This window comes from Malus domestica, chromosome 11 (assembly GCF_042453785.1).
Source record: "Malus domestica chromosome 11, GDT2T_hap1".
NCBI classification, from domain to species: Eukaryota; Viridiplantae; Streptophyta; class Magnoliopsida; order Rosales; family Rosaceae; genus Malus; species Malus domestica.
The window spans coordinates 14,575,822-14,600,558 of NC_091671.1; the positions used below are offsets into that span (position 1 = coordinate 14,575,822).

A 24,737-nucleotide genomic window follows, 5' to 3' on the forward strand; every position below is an offset into this window, starting at 1 on the left:
ATTTTATAATTATATTATTTATACATTTTGTGTATTCAAACGTATGTTTCTCCATTAAATTGATGAGTGTTTTAGTCAATTAGATACAAATGTGGCTTCTATGTTAACCTAATTACGAGTTCCACGCCCACCATTTCATTAATCTAATGAAGGTTCAAATAATTTGGTAGACAAAAGACAAAAATTGATAAAACCTCATGGCCACAGGGCTCGAGGGCGAGCTTTATTTAAGAGAGAATGGGGAGTGAGTTGAAAGGCTTCTGTTTCTGTTCTTCGTCGCCCAAAAACCTGAAGAGTGCTAAATGTCATTGGCCCTAATTGGGACTCATTCTGTCTTGGTGTGACATAGGTTTTTAATTTTTTTTAATTTTTTAATATGATGATGTATTTACACTAAATAGTATGGAATATGTTACATCAGTGAAACTTAGACTTTTACTTTACAAGTAAAATAGAAAAAAATAAGTTAGACTGTAATATTAAATAGTTATTGCGGCATCATTAATGACCTGATCTGGAAGTAATTATTTAATATCCTTTTTTGTTTTTGTCAAATAAGTTAATACCCATTTCAAGACAAAATAGAAAAAGAAACTATACCAATTTACCAAAAAAGAAAAAGAAAATATACCTTGTAAATGGCAACAAGCAAGTAAAAAGATGGGCAAAATAATGAATAGAGTCACAGTTAAAGAGAGGATTCTCTTGATTGCACAAGGATGATACCTACCTAGAAAAAGAGAGTGAATTAGAGTACAAATGGTCTGGCAAAAGTAGGAAAAAATTAAAAAAATAATAATAATAATAAATACAAATTAATATAAAAATCCCAAATAGGACCAAAACTTACTATAAAAGACCCTCTTTTTTCTCTCTCTGCCTCACAGTCCCTTCATATATTCTCTCTCCCTCACCACTCTCTTACTCCCCCACCACTGTCCTGCCTTCTGCTTCATTTTGCCAAGAGGCAGAACTGGCATTGGCTTGGCACAGATCTTAGAGAGAGAAAGTGAGGTCAGAGAGAGAGAAGGAAAGCTCAGATTTCGTTCTGTGCTTTCCACTTCTGAGTGAAGAGAGAGGGAGAGAGAGAGCCAATCTGTATTGTTGTGCATATTAATTTCCCTTTCTCGGTTTTCCTTGAATTAAAGGATTTTCCAGCCCATTGAATTGATTCATTTTCCTCCGTATAAAACCTTGAGCCACATTCACATTGCCCACATTTCATCTACCAAAAGCAAGAGAGAGAAAGCAGAGGAGAGAGATCTGAAGAACAACCAGTTTGTTCATTGGTATCTCAATCTCTTTCTTATCTAGAGAGAGAAAGAGTGGAGAGAGAGGAGTGGGTACAATGGCTGAGACCACAACCCAAGTTCTGATACCAGAAACGTTTCAGGGGACGACATATGACATTGCAGGGCAACTTGGGCTGATTTGGGAGCTAATCAAAGCGCCATTGATAGTTCCTCTGCTCACAGTTGGGGTCTATGTCTCATTGGCCATGTCTCTCATGCTCTTCTTTGAGAGGGTTTACATGGGAGTGGTCATCGTTCTGGTCAAGCTCTTCTGGAAGAAACCAGAAGAACGCTACAAATACGAGCCCATTCAGGACGACCTTGAAGTGGGAAGCTCCAATTTCCCCGTTGTTCTCATCCAAATCCCTATGTTCAATGAAAGAGAGGTATATAAAGTTATAAACACACACATATATGTATAGATATGATTGTTTTTGCCATTTTTATTTTCTGGGTTTGTGAGAAAATCAAACAAAAAGCCTTAAAGTATGGTGCTTTTTGTGTATGCTCAATCTCACGATTGTGTTTTGTGTTTGGGGTCAGGTCTACAAGGTCTCCATCGGAGCTGCATGTGGACTTTCATGGCCGTCCGACCGTCTCGTGATCCAAGTCCTTGATGATTCAACCGACCCTACAATCAAGGTATAAAGAATCTCATCCTTTCGATGGGTCCTTTTCCTTTTAGTCCATTAGCAGAGCTCCAAGGATCTCAATTTCTGACATGGGGTTGTTCCAATGCGCAATGTCCAAGTGGGGTTTCAACAAAAATGGCAAATAAATTAATAAAAATTAATCTGAAATTGTTGCAGCAAATGGTGGAGCTGGAATGCCAGAGGTGGGCAAGCAAGGGCATAAACATAAGGTACCAAATCAGAGAAACCAGGGGAGGCTACAAGGCAGGTGCCCTAAAGGAAGGACTCAAACGCAGCTACGTCAAACACTGCGAGTACGTTGCCATCTTCGACGCCGATTTCCGCCCCGAGCCCGACTACCTCCGCCGAGCCATCCCCTTCTTGGTCCACAACCCTGACATTGCCTTGGTTCAAGCTCGATGGAGATTCGGTAATTAGCTTCTGAATTTTAATTCCCATACCTTATTTTTTATTATTATTAAATTGTTAATTATATGATATTATTTGGGTTTGTTTACGCTTTAATTGCGCTAAGTATTTTTTTCCGGAGAGTGTCGGTGGTCTTTTAATATGCTGAGAGAGAGAAAACCGTCGATCACGGGGTCGGGCCCACTTAGCAGCCCTTATTGGTCATCTCTGATTTCGACACCTGTTTGTCTGCTTGCCTACATCAAGGGTATAGATTGGAACCCACATGAGGAAGTATAAAGAAAGTATTGGTTCAGCTGATTAGCGTGATTATTTATTTAATTTGTCAGTTTTAGTGCCATTAATCAGTGTCTCTCTCTTGCAGATTACGTTTCAATTGCCCTAATTTAAAGCCAAATATATGTTATTATATCAGATTGTTAATCGAGTCAGTGAATTGCACACTACAGAGTCCATCCGTGATTTAGACATTAGCGTTCTGGTTGTGATTCAGAGTCTCTAATAGCACAACATTGCAATATGTCATTTTATGAGATAACGATTTAACCTTGATTGTTTCAAATGACGTGAGAGTGTCCTTAACATAGGACATATGAGTCCTTATCCTCCCCTAAGTCACATAGTCAGTGTCACCTTCACGATGTGAACCGGCACGATCATTTGCTGGAACTGCGGAGTAGGTTTTTCATTCTACGGCAAAACAACGAGTAAGGTGTACGGCTCAAACTATTCAGCGAGATGCCGGAACCGGATCAATTTCCGGAATGTAAATGGGTCGATTTCGTCATTTACTTTCCCAAGGGTGACCCTTACCTACTGGGGCACTGTCCACGTGGTGTTGTATTGTTTGTCGTGCTCATGCTACCGTGGTGGACCTCATTCCTTGAGAGAAATTTTTTGATGTTTCGGAAACACGGTACAATGCATCAAGTATTGTAATATATGTATTTGAATGTTTAAAAAACAAATTTCTGTATAATCATATTTAGTACATTGCGGCGTGTTTTCAACACACTAAAAATTTTATTTATTCCCTACTTTACCGACACTTGGATTGTCGTGCTCTTGCTAGCATGGCCGACCCTGAATTGTGTCACGTGACCACGAGACCAACTCCCTACTTTTCCTATTACTGACGAGGTCCACATGTTATTATTTTTTATCATTAATTTCATTGACATTATTTTAGTTATTTTACATGTACATTTCTTTTTGTCGGTTATGTTACACCTACTTGCTCCAATACGCGAGTTAGGTTAATTGAACATAATAATGTGTTTGTGTCCATTTCTTCGTAATTTAGAGTAGTTTAAAATATTGTTGTGCTCGTGCTAAATTTGGGTATGTGGTTTGGTCCTGCAGTGAATTCGGACGAGTGCTTGTTGACAAGAATGCAGGAGATGTCGTTGGATTACCATTTCACAGTTGAGCAAGAAGTTGGGTCAGCAACACATGCTTTCTTTGGCTTCAATGGTATACTTCCTATATATATATTTTTTTTTATCAAAAACCATTTCTTCTATTATTTATTTTATTTTCAGTAATATATCTCTTTCTTTATTGTTGCTTGTTAATTAAAAATACAGATGGTTGGTATGTGAGAAAAGTAGAAAATTGATCCGAGTCTGCAGTGGAGGGAGAAATGTAATGCTGCCATCATCTTCATCATAATTAGATAATAATTATCATGATCATCATTAATTTACGATTTAATAGGTTTTGGAATAAAAAAATTTGGAATCACACCGTTGCAAAAGTTGACTTTTAGAACAGAAGCAAACTGTCTTGCATAAAGAGTCAACTGAGAATCTATGAAGGTTGCAATTTCATTGTCAAGTTACTAATAAGCCACAGTAATTACTAATTACTTCTTCTTCAAGTAACTTTCTACTGCATTTATTTATTTTTAGATTTGTAGTCTTGAAGTTGACATACGAATACATTGCAGGGACTGCTGGTGTATGGAGAATTGCTGCTATCAATGAGGCAGGCGGGTGGAAAGACCGAACGACGGTGGAGGATATGGATCTTGCTGTCCGTGCTAGTCTCAGAGGCTGGAAATTCTTGTATCTCGGTGACCTACAGGTATCTGTTAACCGAATGTGTATACTACATTGTACAAACTATTTGGTTCGTGATTAGCACTTAAATTTCATGACTATCCAATTACATGACACGAACACAATTTCTGATTATTGTCTTCGTTTCAGGTGAAAAGTGAACTTCCTAGTACTTTCAACGCCTTCCGTTTCCAGCAGCACCGATGGTCTTGTGGTCCTGCTAATCTGTTTAGGAAAATGGCGATGGAAATTATCAGAACTAAGGTGAGTTCAGTTTAGTTGCACTATTCACATGTTCTTCTAGTGCAGTTTCTTCTTCTTCCTTCTTATTCATGGCTTCTAATTGTGTTTATTGTCTGTACTGCTGCAGAAAGTTACAGTGTGGAAGAAATTTTACACCATATACAGTTTCTTCTTTGTCCGGAAGATCATTGCTCACATGGTGACCTTCTTCTTTTACTGTGTTGTACTTCCTCTGACCATTTTGGTTCCTGAAGTTTATGTTCCAATCTGGGGGGCAGTATATATTCCTTCCATCATCACCATTCTGAACTCCGTTGGAACTCCAAGGTCTTGTAGACTCTCCCCTTCATTTCTTGATCAATTGTCTTTCGTTACGTGTTTCTTCTATAGGATTAAAGTACTTAATATTATTCTTGAACATTACAGGTCAATTCACCTTCTGTTTTACTGGATTCTTTTTGAGAATGTGATGTCTTTGCACCGGACCAAGGCTACATTGATTGGCCTGCTAGAGACTGCGAGATCTAACGAGTGGGTTGTCACAGAAAAGCTCGGAGATATTGTCAAAAACAAAGCAGCAGAGGCTGCCAAGAACAAAACAGCAGATGCTAACAAGACTAAACCTGCCAGCAAACTCTTCAAAAGGCCACGATTCAAGTTCGGAAACAGGTAAAATTTCGCTAACACTATATGTTCTTCCTACTGCAGACTTGCTCTTAATTCTTAATTGATTTTGACATGTGCAATGTGCATAGAAATTTGTAACTATTTGCATTGACACCACATTTTTAACTGGCAAATAGAGAACCCTGTCTTCTCTGCATAACTCTAATAATTGGCACAAAACCAATCACATGCTCCTTAAGTTTTAATTCTTTTCCTACAAACCTAATCCCTCAGCCCCAAGTAAGAATAATTTTTTCGGTTTTACCCTTTTCGTTATTGTAAATCAGAATCTTTGCATTAGTTAATCCAATCCAACCTCAAATGAGTTTATTAATTGTAAAATTAATGTTATCCGGTGGTGACAAGAAAGCATACCGAGATTGTTCGTCTACTCTTTATTTTTTACTACCATTCTCACCTAATATTCAATTTTAACAGGCTTCACCTATTGGAGCTGGGATTCGGGGTGTTTCTGTTCATCTGTGGATGCTATGACTTTGTGCACGGGAAGAACAACTACTTCATATACCTCTTCCTCCAAACCATTACGTTCCTGATCTGTGGATTTGGCTACGTTGGAACCATCATCCCCAGCTCATAGTTAAATTCTATATAGATTTAATAGACACAGACCGGTTATTGTTTCTCATGCCATGCCAGCATCTTTCTCCTCTTCAACACAGATTTAAGTAAGTGCAGTTCATTAAAATTCATCGTGCTGGTGGAAAACAGAAAGGTTCTTACTGCATCTTCCTCAACGAATTTCATGTCATCGTTCGAGTAAACATGGAATTTTTCAGAGAAAGAACAAATGGTGTTAGTAATTTAAATACATTATACAGAGTGAATTGTGAAGTAAGAGAGGCAGATGTCATTTTCTTTTTCAAGGACAAGGAGATAGTACTATTTTCTTTCAAATAGATTGCTTGTAATTGTGAAGTTTTGTTCTTCTTTCTTGGGTTTGCCTCTTATAGCCTTCCTTGGATTGTGGGGAATAAGCTCTTGGGTGGAGAAAAAACCAAATTAGTTGAACTTGTAATCATAATTTACTTCTCATTGGATAATCATCATATATGAGTAGTGATTTTAGATCCTACCAAATCGATCCATCTCAATTATTACATAGAGTAAACATTTGCTTTTGTATTACATAGAGTAAATCAGCAACTGGGAGTCGATCGTCTGCTTTTGTATCGGTGAGATAAATATAGCAAAGCCGTTATTCGGAAGAGTTTGGAAAGATTTCTACTATGCTCTACTATATGGCATTTCACTAGAGCGACTGATTGGATGTACGATCAAATATTCAAGAACAATATAATTTAATGGCCAAAAATATCGGTGTACGCGTTTATTATGCGAGCATCTCAAGAAATGGCTAATGATCATCAAATTTCTTTAGGCCTACTGAATTTTGTGTGAACATTTTACAAGAACAAAACTTATATAATACGAGTATACTGTCATGGTCGCATCCCATACTGTTGATTATTTACAAAACTCTAGCATTACTAATAGTTATTAATTAATAGCCAGCATGCAGTGCAATGCAACAAAATTTGTAAAGTTTGGGGCATGCACATTTCCTGTCTGACTCGGAGTCGGAGATTTGTCATTGTAAGGACCCCAATGGCATATAGAAGGGAACTTTAACGAAAAGCTCACAGTACTGTTCACTTTAACGAAAAACCACATTTTTACACTAAAAAGTCAATCATGGTACTATTCACTTTACCCTTTATTTTGTCCTTATCGTTAAAACTCAAAATTTTCAAGCCCTTTTCATTAGTTTACTAAAAGCAGCATCCAAGAAAATTGAGAAATTCGTTGACCAAGCACCCTCATAACTACACTTGGCAAACGGGTCATGGTTTTTGTATTTGTGTCGTTTTTATGTCATATTCGTTATCTTAAATGGGTTGTATCTTGTCAAACTCGTTATCTTAACAAGTTGTTTGGGGGGTGAACTTTTAGGTCGAGGCGGACTTGGGCTTTGAGAACGTCCTCTTGTCTCCCTTGGTTCGGATTCGTACAAAGTCCCGGAATATCTCAAAAGAGTTGGCTTGTCATAGGAAATACCCCAGTGATATCAACAACTCAAAGATAGCATGATTGATCAAGATAAGGACTTGCTCAAGTGAAGTGTGGTATGAAAGCTAGAAGATTACTAGTTTAACATGAGAGAGAAGGGGTTTGCATTGTTACATGGCATTCTTGGCTGGATAATTTAGGCTTTCCTAAGGTAGTAACAAGGCTTCTAATGGTTAGGATCTTAAATGGAAGATTGTGGGAATTACTAAGGTAGCATGGATGATCATTCTTGAGTCTTGAAGTATGTTTCTGGGCTAAATGGAATTCTCTAGGCTTGTTTCCTAGGTGGCTCTCTCTTTCTGTGTTCATTTCTATCTCTTTGTGTTACTCATCCCTCTAATGGCTTATCTCCCTCATTTTGTAAATGAAGGGTTCTCCTCTAGGCTTCAAGGGAATCTCCATTTATGGCTTGGTCTTCCCCTTCCTTTCTCTTTAACCCTCATTGTTTGCACCATATTTGGGGCCTCCGTATTTAGACCTCGTATAAATACTTGGGGGGACTCAGATGTAATTATGTGATAAATGAAGGGGCAAATATGTAATAAGTAAGGAGTCTTTATTCTATAAAAGGACTCCACACCCTCCTCATTAGGGGAGGTCAAGTTTTAGGCCATGGGAAGAAAGCACACAGAAAATAGGCTAGATAGCACACTACCTCTAACCTCCTTATATATTCATCATTCAGAGTGAAACCATATTAACATCAGTGTGGACGTAGCCCAAACATTGGGGTGAACCACGATACATCTTGTGTTCTTTACTTTCTTGCAAATTCACAGTCGGATTTACGTTGTCCCAAGACCCCTCCGGTTTTATGCATCAATATTTGGCGCCGTCTGTGGGAAACGACACAAAAAGCTATGTCGGTTCTCTTTTATTTTTTCATCTTACCACCGTGAAATTGCAGATACCCAAGAACCCATAAAACCTCACTCTTTGGGCTTTTCCAGAAAACCTTCGCAGACACTGTACAGTTTTAAGAAACCATCCAAAAACCCATTTTTCTTTATCTTGAATCTTCTGCCCCATTTTTCTCCCAAAAAAAAACTGCCCAATTTAAAGACAGAGACAAAGACCCGTCGCCTGGACTATCATCTGCAACTTTGGCAACAACACAGCTACCACCATGTTTGTCAGCCATCTCGGAAACCTCCAACTCTCTGCCGTTTCCATCTTTCTCTCCATTATCTGTACCTTCTTTGAAATTGCAGTTTCCATCTCTCTCTCAACAACACAGCTACCACCGCGTCTTTTCATGTCTTTAACTCCAGATTTCACCCTCTCCCTCTCTCTAAAACTTTCTCTCTCTAAAATTCGAACCAAACATCGTCTTCAACCTTTGGACTCAGAAGAGAGAGGGAATACCTTGTAAATTCAGCCACAATCATCCTCCGCATCTCTCTCCCCACTTTCTCTCTCTATCTTATGCCCTCATTAGGCACCTAATTCACCAGATCTGAGCCCGACTACACTAGATCACGCCCCCAGAGAACCCTAAAATTGCTCCGATGGAGGAAACGCTGGAGCTCGCGCGTGCCAAGGACACTAAGGAGTAGGGGTGGGCACGGTTTGGTTTGGTGCGGTTTTAAGTGAAACCAAAACCGAAACCGAAATTTTTTACGGTTTAGTTTGGTACGGTTTTGAAGCCAAAACCGAAATGAAACCAAACCGTTTAGTTCGGTTCGATGTGGTTTCAAACGGTTTTGATTTGGTTTTTAAGAAAAAATGTACAATTTGCAATTTAACATATTAATAAGCATTTCCCAATAGTAATAGGAAAAAGACATTTGTTATGTAAACAATTAGCATGTTACATGCAGTTGTGATGTTAAAACATGTTTGTGCAACAAAAGGGTGTCCCTTACATTGTTTATCATAAAACAAGTTGAATAAATTTGAATTCATTAAACATGAGCGAAACTTTGATACTAGAATATGTGATATCATGCTTCAAATGAGTGGACTTCATTAGATCATTGTTCGACTCTTGATAACAAGATTAGTCCACCCTTGTACATATATATGTGTGTGTGATGGTATAAAATAACAAAGGTCCTTCAAGTTAATGAATGAAAGAAAGTGATAAATGATGATATTCTAGTGTGGTTGAGTCCCATACTAAGTGTATGGATTCTAACAAACAACCAATTAAAACATGAAATATAATATGGACGTTTAATTAAATGTTTATTAATATTTGCGGTGCAGTTCGGTTTCAGTGCGGTTTTCAAAAGCCAAAACTGAAACCAAACCGTTTTCTATGTTGCTGTTTGGTTTCAAAACTGCAAAACCAAACCGTTCGGTGCGGTTCAATTTGGTTCGTGTTTCGGTTTCGGTTCTAAGTGTCCACCCCTACCAAGGAGCGCATGGCGGGAGTGGAGCGCCTGCATCAGCTTCTGGAAGCGTTCAGAAAAAGCCTAAGTTCGTCAGAGGTGACGTAGCTCATTGATTGCTGCTAGGATCTTCTCAAGGACAACAACTTCCTAGTCTCTCAGGGCGCTCTGCAGGCACTGGCCTCCGCCACCGTGCTCTCCGGCGACCACCTCAAGCTCCATTTCAATACGCTTGTTCCCACCGTCGTCGAGCGTTTGGGCGATGGCAAACAGCCTGTTCGCGATGCCGCTCGGATGCTCCTGCTTACTCTCATAGAGGTTTCTTCTCCGACAATCATTGTTGAAAGAGCAGGATCTAGTGCCTGGGTGCACAAAAGCTGGAGATTTCGAGAAGAGTTTGTGCGGACGATCACCTCAGTAATTGGGCTTTTTGCATCAATTGAACTTCCACTTCAGCGTATTATACCTCATTCGATTCTACAGATGTTAAGTGATCCAAATCTTGGCGTCTGATCTCGAGTGGTACTCCCAGCGCTTGGTTATGAACACAAAGCAGAATGAAAAGGGGCGTGAGGCAATTGATGTTTGGAAGTCCAGCTACTCGAAATTCTACTATGGGTGCAGTCAAAGAGGGCCTCGTTATGCTCCCGACGCACCTCCATGGAAGGAGATGGATGCTCGACGTCAAAATGATGGATGTAAGTTGACTGTAGAGATCAGATTTCCTGCTGCCAACCCCTGCAGTTTTGAAAGTTGCAGGAAAGGGAGTGGGAAACAAAAACCCCACCCACTACTCGATCAGTCTCGGAGATCATTACAAAAAGCAGAAAAACCGAGAAAAAGCATAAAGCAAAAGTGGAATAAAGGAAAAAGAGGAATGAGAAAAACACTTGGATAAGTATACTGACATTTTACAGCTGGAGTACACTGACCTTTTGCTAAGGTTTGCGCTGCTCACCCATGTTGTAAACCTGTAATGCAGCAAAAAAAAAGAAAAAGACTTGTGTTGAGTGCTTGAATCTTAATATTGCTTACTAATTAGATTGTCAGAGAGCCTTTGACTAACATACCGCACCCCCCAGAGGCCCGGCCCGGTCTTTAGCTTTCTTATGGCAGTTTGTTCTGTTACAAGTTAACGAGTTTAGGCATCTCCATTACTCACAGTAATGTGCAAATTTAATTTCAACACTTGTGACAAGTGGGGAAGGGCACTCGTGCCTTGTCTCAATCATAAATTTATACCCAATGATGATACTCATCAACTTCTCAGTGTTCACCTTTACTGCCTTGTTGTGTTTAAGCAATTAACTGATCAAAAGATAAGTTTAATTTTGGAGAAAATAGGTTAAAATAATAAAGTAGCTAGCCACGGTCTATGGATTACTTGTTCTTCAAGGGTCATTATCTGTCTTAAACTTTTTCTTTGCTTGCATCAATGAGTGTCTCGGAGACCTGCAGGCAGTATAATAACCTCGCCCCAATGCAGGTGCTGTAACAATAATAATAGTTTAGATAAAGTTAATATTAAAGAGAGATTAAAGCTGTTTGTTAGAGAAGCAATTTTTTTTAATTAACTTGAAAAGTTATCAATAATTGTCTAATTAGGTAAATTAGTTTTTTGTAACTTTGAAAGCAGAGCAAGTTGCTCCGATAGGTCTGTCAGCAAGAGATAATATTAATATGGCAGAAATACAATGGGCTGATTAATTGGATGAACAACCATCTTTCATCAAACTTTTGATCAACTGAGAGAGTTACCATACTTATAATTAACAACAGATATGGAGTTGCTGAGCAACAAGCCTAAATACATAATTTTTATTCGGTGGTGCTATCCATTTTCATCTTCTACACTTCTTTCTTAATTTTCAGTTGTCGAATTGAATGAATTTAACAAGATCATATTACAAAAATTAACAAAGGGTATGTGGATAGCACTACCAGTAAAAATGTTAATAATGTTGACACTTTGTAATAGGTTCTACATACAATAGTAAGATTCATTTTTATTAAAGAGTATGTCTAGAAGTGTGTTAGTTTTTGCATGGTCAAGTAGAATTATCGATTTTTTTTTTTCTGACAAACAATAAGGCTTTTACAAAAATATTTTTACAACGAGATAGAGCACACACACAACAGAGATGCGGAATCATAATAGAGCCAAACATAACTAAGTACTCAACATAAAAGATATTTCATTTACATGTGTGATTTGAACTTTAGACTTTCTCATACAAAGTAAAAATAACTACCACTAAGCCAAATGCTATTTTATTTTTCTTACAAGTAATATTTTACACTAAAAGCAGAAGAAAGAGTTTTATCTAAGATACAGCGGGTTGAAGTGAAAAACACCAACCACCAAAACAATCCATCACTAAGCCAAATTCTATTAAAAACAACTGTGTGTAATGGTTTAAGCGTTACATTTAATTATTGATGAGGATATCATATAAGAAAGGGCAAAAAGATTAATTGATTTTTTCTTGGGTAGGGAGCAATCAAAGAGGGCATATCCTCCCGTTATTGCTTTCCACTGTACTAAATTAATATAAATAACACCAATTTGGATTTGGATTGCCGTCTGCCCTAATTATCTTTCTGTCAGTTCAAGATATAGTGAGACTAATTAATCAATTATTTTTATGTTTTCTATTAATATTTGATTAAAGTACTTCAAATTAATCAATTATTTTTGTGTTTTCTATTAATATTTGATTAAAGTACTTTAAATTTATGTAGGGAAGTTGAAAAGACAACTAATGTATGTACACTGATGCAAGTATCTACTAGAACATGTGCAACTTTAAAAAAATATGCTATCGTAAGAAAATCAATTATTTAATTTTGTGGTCATAAAGCTATGTGATATGTTGGAGTTAATCACAAAATTGCCGACACTTCAATACATGCTTTCACCTCATATGGATCATTTGACTCTCCCAAGCATTACCATTTTAAGAAGAAATTCATGGAACTCATTTTTAGTCTTTGTAGTGTTATAGTTTAATAAACGATTGTTATGTGTTTAAAAAGTCACTTATTATTAATGATTTAAAAAAAAAACGAAGGATATATAGTAAACTAGTTACATGAGAGAATCTCTTCATTTTGAGATACAATATACTGATGCAGAAAAACTTCTAATTACATATTAGGTTTTTTTTTTTTTTCATATCACAAATTGCATTGCTATGCGTCACTCACACATGCATAAATCACTAATAACTGTTTGATTGGTGTAATGTGAGTTTTATGTTTAGACTAATCAATGACTTACCTCGCATTATAACCTAAGCAATGTGTATTATTTGCCAAATTTGATCTAAATTAAGAAAAGCTTTCATCAAGCAAGTCTAGATTTATGGGGTTCAACCTTTTGTTAAACAAAAAAAGAAAAAGAAAAAGAGAACCAAAGGTATATATCCAATGACCAAGGTGAAGAAAGTATGCACATATATACACATACATATATGTATTAATGTAAAACAAAGCTTGGGTTAAGAAGTTTTGTAGGAACCACAAATATGTGGACAATAATGTGAAAAACACACAATGTGGGATTGCTGACAAGAGTAGTTGGCAAAATAGGACAATGCAATGCCTATAGATGCAATCCTGCCTGCTAAGAGCAAGTGCCAAGTGGAGTGGGTACTCCTTCTCCAATTGAACATGGCCAGCTAACACCTACAATATTAGCAAATGGAATGCTTCTTCACGTAGAACAACTATTTAAAGAGTTAAACAATCAGTCGTCCACATATGAAACGTGCTATCATTAATTTTCTACGCAGACGATTGTTTATGCATTATAAGTTTCAAATACATGAACAGTCTGAAATCGTCCACGTATATCTCTGTGCCAGTGACCATAGCGCACTCAAATTGGTTAGAAACTATCTCAAGAGTTGGTCCTCACAGTCCCACTACCACACTGATGCCATGCGCTGGCTTCTCTTGGGCTAATTGGTTTTTGGTTTGAGTATTGTCGTGTATTGACCATTGCCTCAATCATGAACTGAAGCATCAATTCTTGTATTGACGTATCTGCCTTTGGAAATACATTAGGCCCATTTCTTCTGCGACGATGGGGCAACACCCATTTAATAATAGGAACTTTAACGAAAAACACCCGATATTGTTCACTTTAACGAAAAACCACATTTTTACACTAAAAAGTCAATCCTGATACTATTCACTTTACCCTTTATTTTGTCCTTATCATTAAAACTCAAAGTTTTCAAGCCCTTTTCATTAGTTTTCCTTTTAATAATATTCCACATGTTTCTCACACTTTCTGTCTCTCACCTCCTCATCATTGTTGAACAGAAGCGTAAAAAGTTCTGCTCTAAATTACTTTCGAAAAAGTTAAAAACGTTTTTATGATAATATTTGACAAAAAATTATATGTTTTTTTTGTTTAGAGGAACACCTAACAGGTGATTCAACGTGTTTCTAGTTAAAACACTTCTATTAAAATCGCTTATGAGCGGAAAACTTTCTACATAAACAATCCAACACAAGCCCTATTTAAAATTATTTAATATTTTACATATTGTAGAGCTGTCACATAAATAGAGTAGTTTAGTTGTGCATGTGACTTGTTTTTCTGGTTGGACCAAACCCCTTTCTTGTAAGCTGTAACATAGAAATTAAGCAGATCTAATCTAAGTAGTTAGTACATCTGTGTGTATAATGTATATAAATATACATACACATATATATACACACACACATACATAGGTTGACACACGCCATTGAGAATAAGCGTGTAACATGTTGAGTCTGAAATCTGAATCTATGGGATGTTGATGATGATGATGTTGGAGTATACGGCAAACAGAAGGAAGAAATATTAAAGAGCCACATCGATCCACAGTAATTAAAATAGAAATTATAAGAGAGTAATTAACGGATGAAGCATGTGTAAGCATATGTGCTATTCACACATCCTATTTTACTTCTCACACACTCCTTGTTAATTTATATCCGTTGATCCTCTTCAATTCATCCAATCCGACGGTCGAAAACTAAAAAAGTGTGGAAGAAGTAAAAGGAAGTGTGTGGATATCACATTCCTATATTATATATAACACAACATATCCCCTGGAATTAATGCAGAAATGGATGGCCAAAAGTCCAAATTTCCTGCTGGAATTAACATAATTAACATGTTTTGCACGCAATTCTAACCTTTCCCTTACCCTTTTGTTTAATTGGTTGCTTGCATTTATTTTCTAGGGAAGAAAGAAATTGATGAAATGGTTGGTACTATTTTTACAATTTAAACACTAATGGAGTATTTTGTAACTGGTATTTGCAATCACTGAGTTAAACTTAAAGCATCTCACTTATAAGTGAAGAACCTTCAAATGGAACACAATTGGTTTTGTTTATTACTCAACATATCTTAAATATAGTTATCTATCTAATTCAGGGGCTTGTTTGGAAATTCCTTTAAAATAACTGAAAGCGCTTTTGGTGAAAATGTTTTTGAAATAAATCCTTAGTAAAAATCTAAGTAGAAGTAGATCCTGAAAAAGCACTTGAATTGTTTCCTGCAAGAAACACATATCTAGTGCTTCTTCCACAGTACTTTTAGAATTCAAAATGAATTTCACCAAAAACATTTTCAATCATTTTAAAAGTATGTCCAATCGAGCTTAAATTATGGAAACCAAATGGCAGAGTATTGGAGGGGAGTGAGTTGACAAAACACAACTTACCCCTCAAGGTTTTGCTAACTAATTACTCCCTATACCCAACCCCAACCCTTTACCTGCCCATCAAAAACCCAACTAAGTTACTCACAAAACCCAACCCGTTCATAAACACACGCAAACACTTAAAAATTGAAGTAACCCAGCTGTTACATTGTACATTGTAAATGATCAATTACCACGATACAAATTTGTTAACTTTCTTTTAGAACTGGTAAGAGTATTAAGATGTACACAAACCGTTAATACGATATGAATTTGCCTAAAAATTTGCTATTTCGACTCGGATTATTAGTGGTTGGACCCATTAATAAATGTTTGAACCAATAAGAGTAAGAACATTTTAGTAATTCTTAGACATCTAAATTGGACCATAGTTTAACATATTTTACATTGTAGTAAGGGGACATTTTAGTATTTTCGAGTCGTGCATTTCTTGCATTGGATATGTTGTCGAGATGTATTGATGGCAGTTAAAAAGGAGTTTCTTACAAAACAGAACTTTTTAAGTGTATGAAGATAAGAGAGTGGTGGATTGCCTTGGTAGATAGAGTTTTTGTTTTCATTTCATTGTGTCCTAAGTTCAAATTCTATCTGCTTTCCTTGGGCGTTCTATAGTAGTTTTAGGTGAGTGTAATACCTACATATAGAAATCAGACTGCTTAAGTTTGATTCTTAGCACTATTGTTACACAAGTCCCAAAGGGGTATGTGTTGTTTCTTGACACGCTCTTTATTTGTTATGCCAACCTAAAGCTTTTTAAGTCCGCCATCAAATCCCAAAATTCAACCCAGCTACTAAGCTAGAGTGAGTTTACTCCAATAAGATCTTTAATACAAGCTTAATATTGATTATCTTTAAATATGTTCATTTATTTATTGAAACTTTAACGAAAAACTCATGGTACTGTTCACTTTAATGAAAAACCATATTTTTACACTAAAAAGTCAATCATGGTACTATTCATTTTACCCTTTATTTTATCTTTATCGTTAAAACTCAAAATTTTCAAACCTTTTTCATTAATTTTCCTTTTATTTATTTGGTCAGATTTTTTTAGTACAACCATAATAAACCATGGCACCGCGCAGTGAGAAAACTTAAAGAATGTGAAATAAGCAGCAACATAATAAAAGAGAGTCCAATCCAGCCTATAATTGTATGGTCGAGCGACCCCATCATACTGTCGGTCGGCCCTCCTAATCCTCATCCTCATCCTCACACTCCGCCCGCTCGTTGTCAGTAATCATGTTATATGCAAAATGATGCGAGTCTTTATGACATGGCGGAGAGATCATTGTCTCGCTGCCCACCGACACCAACCAAGTATATATGCCATCTTCAGCATGCTCTTACTACCCAACCATCCTCCAAAGCGGTCTTCAACTTTCCTATATTTTGGACCCCTTTTTTCCACCAACAGTACAAAATCACAAAGTGAATGACAAAATGTAGCACCATTTGATTAGAATTAGTACTTTCAACTCAACGAAAAATTAATCAAGGTTAAATAAAAGGAAACGTGACAAATTATTAGGTACATGATAAGCATGCATTATAGTTTATAGTGGTGAGCTAAAATACCCCCCATTAAAAATATAATACATAAAGTGGTGGGACCCAACTCAATTATGTTATAGCTATCACTATCATGGTTTAATATATTGGTATCACATTCAAAGTTTTCTGGCCCATTGTAGGGTGATTCCTCCGTGCTCAAAATATTGGTATAACACACTTTTTTTCCGGCCTACTGTAGAAGGCCTTAGTGTAATTTAGAATAGTAATATTGCTCCAAAAGAGTGGCAGCATGCATTGTGAGCTATACTGCTAAGAAGCTATTTGGTAATCATTTCGTTTTCAGTTTTTGGTTTTCATTCTCACTTTTTGAAAATTGAAATCTTATCGGTAAGTTGGTAACTACTTTTAATTTTTTTTTTCAAATGAAAACTAAAAACCAAAAAGTGAAAACTCAAGCCAAATTTTGAAAACTCAATAAAGTATTTTTCATTTTCTAAAAACTAAAAATTAGAATTAGTTACCAAACAAGATTTCAGTTTTCCCAAAAGCTCATGTAATTCCTTATCGAGCTGGTCATAAATAGCTACTCCAGATATTACCCACCTGCCAAGAGAATTTATAAATAAATATAATTTTCAAACTGAAAATGAAATTGTTATCAAACAGCTCTAAATCAGCCTTAAACTCAGTTGTATAATTTACCACCAAAACTAGAAGATCCAACCCAAACGAACCCTGACAGTACCCACAAAAGTAAAAGTATTAGGCCCAGTAGGCCCTGTAGTATCTGGTTTAGTTTTTGCTGTTTTGGGCCTTTGGACCCTCAAATGTATCAAAAAGAAAGAAAATTAAGAAACAATATGCCAGCAAAAGAAATGAACGAAAGCAAAATATTTGAGAGAGCTTGTGAAAGAAATAAAACAAGATCACATACATTTAGGAAAAGAAAAAGTTTAGTCACAAAATCAATGTGGATTTTTACATTCGAATTCTACATCTCCTACTAAAGGGCCCAAATTTATAAGAGTCTCGTTCTCCTCGACCTCATTGTCTAAGATAATTGTGGTCACCCAGTATTTGATCTTAGTCCAACGGTTAAGAAAAAAGTACAACAACAAAATTTAAACCACTAATTACTATTGGATTAAACGGTGACCATTTTCTTGGACCATGGGGTCTTAAGAGAATGGAACTGAAGTTTATAAACCACACAAGATGTGAGACATAAGAAAAACATTATAAGCAAAGCAACATTTTCCGAAAACTTGAAACGAAATGATATCCTAAAACATATTGAATGGAGACAGTACATATGGATATGCAATTTTTCTTTAAACAACATAAATTAAATAATCACAAGGAGATCCAAGTTAAGAATTTTAATACTTGGCTTTCAGAATGTAAGATTTCAAATTTTATGATTTTGACAGAGTTCTTGTGACGACCCGTCTCTAATTTTCTATGTAATTTCTCCCCAAATGTGTAAAATGATGTTTATACCCTTGTTGGCAAACTGACGTGGATGTGTTTATTCGCTCTTAATTTATTTACTTGCTATTTAATTAAATAGTACTCATTATTACAAACGCGTGAGGGCGAGTTAGACTCGAATCAGAGTTGTGACAGAAAAGTTACGATACTTTAAAATGAGTTAAAAACGGGTAGTTTTATTCACGGATGCATTAATTATTTAGTGTTGGGAACACTGTTTTGGATAGATTTCGTCTAATTACCTTTGTACATACCCTATCCATTTTCTTATTCAAAAATATGTCTCGTGTGCCCTCAAATCCCTCACATTCACTCATTTTTCCCTAAAACCCTCACTACCAATCAGAACCTCTCCTCACACCTCTCCTCAATCAGAAGTTGTCAGTCTCTCTCTCTTATCTTCCCTCTCTCCTCACCATCAAAATTTATAGATAGAACCTACAAACTACACCATTGTACTCCTCACAACACTACAAACTCAGCCGTACTCTCAGATTACGTTTTGACCGAGTCTTGGATGTCCAACTTGTAAGGTCCGACGAGTTGCAGGCTGAGTCACGGAGTTTTGAAGGTTGTGGAAGCTTCTAAGTGACTCCTCGAGGTCGCTAGACTAAGTTTGGAGTGGAGTTGACGCGAGGATGTATGAGTTCTAGGAGTCAAGTTTTTGGCCGAACCTTTCAAGCCATTTTCAGGCCACTTCTGTCCACTTTTTGGACTTCCAAAAGGTATAGACTTGTTCTACCCCTTAAGTGCTTCATTTCCATATAAATTTCATCGAAAATGGTTGAGAAATGAAGAAGTTATAAAGCTTTGAAATTTTCCCCATAAACTAGCCATTTTTTCCAATTTCCAACGAACCAAACGGCGGCGGCGAACGACGAGGCTCACCGGAGAAGACAAGGAATATTCTGTCAAAGTTCACGGAATATTCTGACGGCGTCAAGTAACACTGTTACTATTTAACAAAATATTCCGTCAGTTCTGACGGAATATTCCTAACGTCCGTTTGAGTTCCATCAGCTTCTACCGTGCACGTGCTTGCTCGTGGCTATGGGTTGGACAGCGTGTGAGGGCCCGTCCGGCCTCATGTCCGTGAGTGGTTGACACGTATGGGTCTGTGACTTCGAGTAGAACATTTTCGCATATTCAAACATTTCGTTTGAGCAAATTATGGGAAGTCTTTCCTAGTTTTTTTTGCATATGTGTTAGTTAAGTAATTATTATTAGTTGTTTCACATATAGGGGAGACTTACCCTAAGGATATACGTGGACAAGCGAGATTAGGGGCTACGATCCTTCGACATACCAATGAGTGGGCATTTTGTTTTCTTATATATATTTATAAACTTTATAATTTCCACAAATGCTTTTAAATTGATTTATGCATTTTATGCCATGATTTACTTAATTTTTAAAATGCTGTTACGCGGTTGAGATTTATATATTGTCATGGCATATTCATATACATTTTACCTGCTCGTAACTATTGCACTGTTATGAGATGCTAAAATAATCGTACGGGATACGTATGTAAGTTATTATATTGTTGCAATCATAGAATCATTATGGCATGCATGTATTCATGTAGTGCTCATCATTGTTGCACCCCGGTGTTTGTGCTCCCACCTCAGGCCAGGGCCAGTCCTTCACATGTATGTTCACCTCTCGCACTGCACGCTCGTCTTTCCAAGTAGGTGCTAGCCTGTCGTACAAGTATAATAGGCGACTCCGACTCGTAGGTGACCGCGCATAGCTCTAGCTTCACGTGATTGTAGCACTAGATCGTATATTATTACACCTAACATGTCGTACAGGTCACATTATGCGACTCCGACTCGTGTGCTAGCATAGATTGATGAACATAGGTGTAGTCGTACAAGTTGCATTAGGTGACTCCTACTTGCGTGCTAGTATAGATTATTGAGCACATGATTATATTCATATTGCCGTTGAGATATTTTGTTGTGGCATATTTCTAGATTTATTGTTGGCATGCATTTGATTTCATATTTATACATAGTATGATTTTTGGGAAACTATACTTGTTTTACAACGAGGGGTTAGTATGTTCAGAAAACAAATGGATTTTATAAACCTTTATTTTTGTGCCCACTCACCCTTCTGTTTTTCGCCCCTCCAGGTCCTAGTTAGCTGATTATCCCTATGGCATACGAGAAATAGTTGGTGATTCTGACATACTCCATTTAAAAGTGCGAACTGATTTCCGATCGTGTACTAAACACTTAATTAGTTTCAATTGCACTACTGTTGATATCTATGCTCTAAATATTTGTATTCTATGAGTTCTACCCACTACTGCGCACTCACTTTATTATTTTAATCAAGTTCTAGTTTTGGTTTTAATTTTTCCACATTTTTCTTACATCACTTGCACTTTTGGTTACGTCACCTTCGGGTGACGGCCAGCACGCCTCGACTCTGGTCAGGGTGTGTCAGTTCTTCCAATCTAATGTACCGGTGGAATTTAAAGTTATGCAAGGATGCTATCAGTTGCAACCACTCTTTCGTTTTGGGTTCGGTATTAGACTAATTGCAATTCTCTCATCTGTCAATTTTTCAGAGTAACAGCACCAAGGATGCAAAGTTGTTCAGCAAATCCAATATCATTAGAAATGAACAAAAAGTTAACTCACTTAGCCCCCCAAGAAAAATAGAAAATTGGTTCAAGAGATGGACTTTAACTAGTAACTGACAAGCGGAGTAAGCCTTGCTATTCAAGCTACGACGTCATCCTAAATAACCTAAACCTCGATACATCCTCACCTGGAGAATGAGCTCCCTTGGAGTTGTTCAGTGCTCTACTCTCAGAGCTCTACAGAAAATAAAAAGACATGAAAGGAGTGATCGGTGACAACCAGAAGAACAGTTGTTCTGATGAGACTGTAGTGTTGGTAGGAACCAAAATGCTGCGTGAGGCACGTTTTAATATGAATGACGGAGGGATCTACACTTATATTAGTTTAGCTACTCAGACCCGCTCAAAACTTAGCTGCTTCAAGACTAATGCATCTGCTAAAATTATATTTTGCAATTCACTAGCTAACTATGTATTCAACTGTACTCATCGGCCAAGAATTTTCAACAAGTCAATTCCATGAGAAACTACCTTTCCCACTGTCTATACTTGGACGGTGTTGTCTACATACAAGTGCTCCTTCAGAATTTCTCGCAGGTACTCGAGCTGCTCAAAACCACCTTGAAGTTCTTCCCACTACAAGAAACAGAAAATAATTACGTTAAAAACATCTGGAAACCACTCATACCCGATAAACATGTAGGTAGTTTTTACTACTGATCAGCCAGATTTTATTTTTTAGGTATTACTCTGTGCGTGTTGTGATAATTCATGGATGTGAGATGTGGGAACTCACCTCTTGATGAGCCACTGACACTACTTTCCAACCAGCAGCAGTTATGTAGCGGCGTTTCAACATAGTATGTCCCAAGGGAATCCCTGCACGAAGCATAATGAGATCAGTTGAATACTAATTAGGACATTAAGAGTAGTCAATGGCTCAAATGAAAACAAGCGCAAAGAAGAAGCTGTAAGATTATGTGAAGGATACTCACAAGTATTTCTTGAGAAATGCGTTGGGCCATCAATCTCCATAGCAACCTTCTTATCAATCACGACGGCATCTAGAGTGTACCCGTCCACCACATATTCTTTGACCCAATCAAGACCAGTGCTGACAAGAAGACGAGCGACCTCCTTTTGAAATGACGATGTCATTTTCTGATTAAATCTCTTAGTTTTACCAGCCCGAGCAATTTTCTCCCCAAGATCTTCCCGTAGAGATAAATGAAGGTGCGGGTACTCAAGCTTCAAGCACTGGTTCACTAGATGAACCTGAGACGCAAACATGATATCTTCCCTATACTGCTCTGAAATCCTTTGCTCTTCAAATTGGCTCAGAGTTCTCCACACATGGGAAAAGAAAGTCCGATCCATTTGTCCAAAAACAGCATAAGACCATGCTATACTCCCAAGCTGATCCCTACGGAAACTGAGCACGGGAGCGCTTACATCGCTGCCATCAAAGTCAAGATCTTCTATGTTGTCCACACTCTTTTCTCTGTAAAATTCTGATTTTTCTTTGCTTGAGAAGCATAAAAATTGGCTGGACTCTTTGAAAACAATATCTAAGGAGTCCAGCAAACGTTCAGCAGACTCTGATAACGAAGCAAAAGCCCACAACACCTGAGCAAGCTCTTGCTCGTGGAAAGTGTGAATTATATCTGATGCCTGTTTTGATAATTCAGAAAAGAGATCAGGAGCGGAGTGCTTCATTGAAGCAAAAGCACCGGCAACATTAGCCACATTCTGTGAATTAAACTCCTCGACCTTGGTTAAGGCCACCTCCGCAACTCTATCCATTTCTGACAAGTAAAGTAGATCACCGCCGATCTTAGACAACGCCCACGAGATATTAGAGATACCTTGAGCTGAGCACTCTGGCAAGGCTGTCATTGCTATTCCCACAAGCATAGACATCTCTCTTTGACGAGCAAAAGCCAACCTACGTGTCTCTGTCATTGCAACTTGCTCCATGTTCTTAGCAATCCGATGAAGAGCAGTGGCAATGTTTAAAGGAGAGAGAGGTGAGGGACTCAAGCCCTTCCCAACAGCCATGATTGTCTCCGCAGTAACTTCCAACACTTCTTCCGCAGTCTGTGCCTCAATAATTGCTCTATTCAAGTTGATTTCTTTCTTGCGATCTGATGGCCCCGAGAATTGGGATAGCCTCTGAACAAACTTTTCCCTAGTTTTCTCCTTCTTCTCTTCAAACATCCCACCCCCCAGCACACTCACAGTTCTTCTTAAATGACTAGCACTGTCCAGACTATTCATGTCCGGCATATCAAAGTCTTCCTCCGAATCTACATCTAAATCTTCTTCAATTTCCTTGATTTTCTTTCCCATTTTCTCTACTTTCCCCACCTTCTTCTTGTTCTTCTTCTTTTTCTTCTTTACAGTAATCATATCCTCCATTGCCTCAGACCATCCCTTCGCCTCGATCACTTTCAGCGCAGTCTTTCTCGCCCTCACACACCAATCCATTCCCTCACTTTCAACCAACTTAGCATTTTGCTCCTTTTTCCTCTTCCTAGGGGCCTGGAAACCCAAAGGGTCAAGCTCCCCAAGAAACTCCAACTCCCAATCCAAATTCCCATCTCCTTTCTCTTCTTGTTCACCGCTATCATCGCCACCATCAACACTCCTAGAACTAACAGCAGTATTATCTCTTCCTACACTTAAACAATATCTTCTCGAAAAACCCACCTCAAGCTTTCGAGCTAAGACCCTAGTTTTCGTTAATGGAAGCTTATGAACAATATCGGGTTTAAAAATGAAGGGTTTGAAGAAAATTTGATTGGGGAAAGTGGTAAGAAATCCTTGCATACTTATCTAACAAACTTGAAAAATGGATTAACAAAATTCTAAGCAACTATATATTTAGGACAGAAATCGCAAACTAACAGGACATACCCAACACACGATATCCACTGATTCTAAAGGGAATGCTGCTGTGGTGGCGCCTCTGGAATTTCTGGTTTATTTGGCTAAGGAACTGGCTTGGGTTTTAGGAGGGTTGGGAATTCAAGAAGATTGGAAGAAAAATGGAAGATGGGGAATCGAAGGGTTGGAGTTTGACTGAAGATTAGAGTATAAAAGAAGAAATTTCGAAGAACTGAGAGAGAAAGATTGAGTTCGGCAGTTGAATTTCAGGGAAGGAAGGAAAGGATAACGTCGAGAGTGAAAAAGATGATGCATTGGGGAGAGTGGAGACCACACCCTCAAAACGAGAGCAACTTACATAGATCCTAAAACACGTCATCAAGATGCCCATACCAGAAGTTGAAGAATTGACGCATCGTAGGTGGAGGTTATCATTCACCAAAATCAAAGGCTTATTCATTTTCTGCTAATTAGGTACGCTTAAAATAAAAGAAGATATTTGAAACGTCCATGATGCATGGAAACATTTCCCATGATGCATGAACCCTCTATGTTTATATTTTCTTTTCGATATACATATTGTCTATGTTCATATATTTGTCAATATATATAATTGTTTCATGCATCGCACAATTAAATTGTTATGTAGAATTTATGAGTCAAATTATCTAGAATAAATTCGAAGCAAATATGGTTTCCTAAACCCTAGAGGATTTTGAAAGAAAAAACAAAGGATTGGATATGGTGCGGCACACCACCGCACCATCACTGTGGAAG

General features: G+C 37.5%; 2 protein-coding genes and 1 long non-coding RNA gene across 3 annotated transcripts; 1 reads left to right on the top strand and 2 right to left on the bottom strand.

The window, feature by feature from the left end:
• Window positions 1-851: 851 nt before the first annotated feature.
• LOC103447998 (glucomannan 4-beta-mannosyltransferase 2) lies at window positions 852-6,423 on the top strand. The gene is made up of 9 exons (XM_029088625.2): window positions 852-1,678; window positions 1,836-1,934; window positions 2,102-2,354; window positions 3,716-3,826; window positions 4,302-4,438; window positions 4,564-4,677; window positions 4,784-4,983; window positions 5,083-5,325; window positions 5,761-6,423. The coding sequence occupies exons 1-9, from the start codon at window positions 1,349-1,351 to the stop codon at window positions 5,921-5,923; spliced, it is 1,650 nt and encodes a 549-aa protein (XP_028944458.1). The 5' UTR covers window positions 852-1,348; the 3' UTR covers window positions 5,924-6,423.
• A 3,158-nt stretch (window positions 6,424-9,581) lies between these two features.
• Window positions 9,582-10,957, bottom strand: LOC139189379 (uncharacterized). The gene is made up of 2 exons (XR_011573303.1): window positions 10,817-10,957; window positions 9,582-10,717 (listed from the first exon to the last, which is right to left on the bottom strand). It is a non-coding gene; the product is annotated as an uncharacterized lncRNA (long non-coding RNA).
• A 10,430-nt stretch (window positions 10,958-21,387) lies between these two features.
• On the bottom strand, window positions 21,388-24,354 carry LOC103447999 (RAP domain-containing protein, chloroplastic). Its single transcript, XM_008387234.4, has 3 exons — window positions 22,070-24,354; window positions 21,871-21,953; window positions 21,388-21,710 (listed from the first exon to the last, which is right to left on the bottom strand). The coding sequence occupies exons 1-3, from the start codon at window positions 23,901-23,903 to the stop codon at window positions 21,618-21,620; spliced, it is 2,010 nt and encodes a 669-aa protein (XP_008385456.1). The 5' UTR covers window positions 23,904-24,354; the 3' UTR covers window positions 21,388-21,617.
• Between the last annotated feature and the right edge of the window lie 383 nt (window positions 24,355-24,737).

Bases quoted from the DNA above. Each gene is read 5' to 3' on its own strand.
- LOC103447998 (XM_029088625.2), top strand. From the start codon at position 1,349: ATGGCTGAGACCACAACCCAAGTTCTGATACCAGAAACGTTTCAGGGG. The intron at 4,984-5,082 runs GTCTTGTAGACT...TGAACATTACAG, and splicing joins AACTCCGTTGGAACTCCAAG to GTCAATTCACCTTCTGTTTT. The intron at 5,326-5,760 runs GTAAAATTTCGC...CAATTTTAACAG, and splicing joins CGATTCAAGTTCGGAAACAG to GCTTCACCTATTGGAGCTGG.
- LOC103447999 (XM_008387234.4), bottom strand. From the start codon at position 23,903: ATGCAAGGATTTCTTACCACTTTCCCCAATCAAATTTTCTTCAAACCC. The intron at 21,954-22,069 runs GTGAGTATCCTT...TGCTTCGTGCAG, and splicing joins GCATTTCTCAAGAAATACTT to GGATTCCCTTGGGACATACT. The intron at 21,711-21,870 runs GTGAGTTCCCAC...TGTTTCTTGTAG, and splicing joins TGTCAGTGGCTCATCAAGAG to TGGGAAGAACTTCAAGGTGG.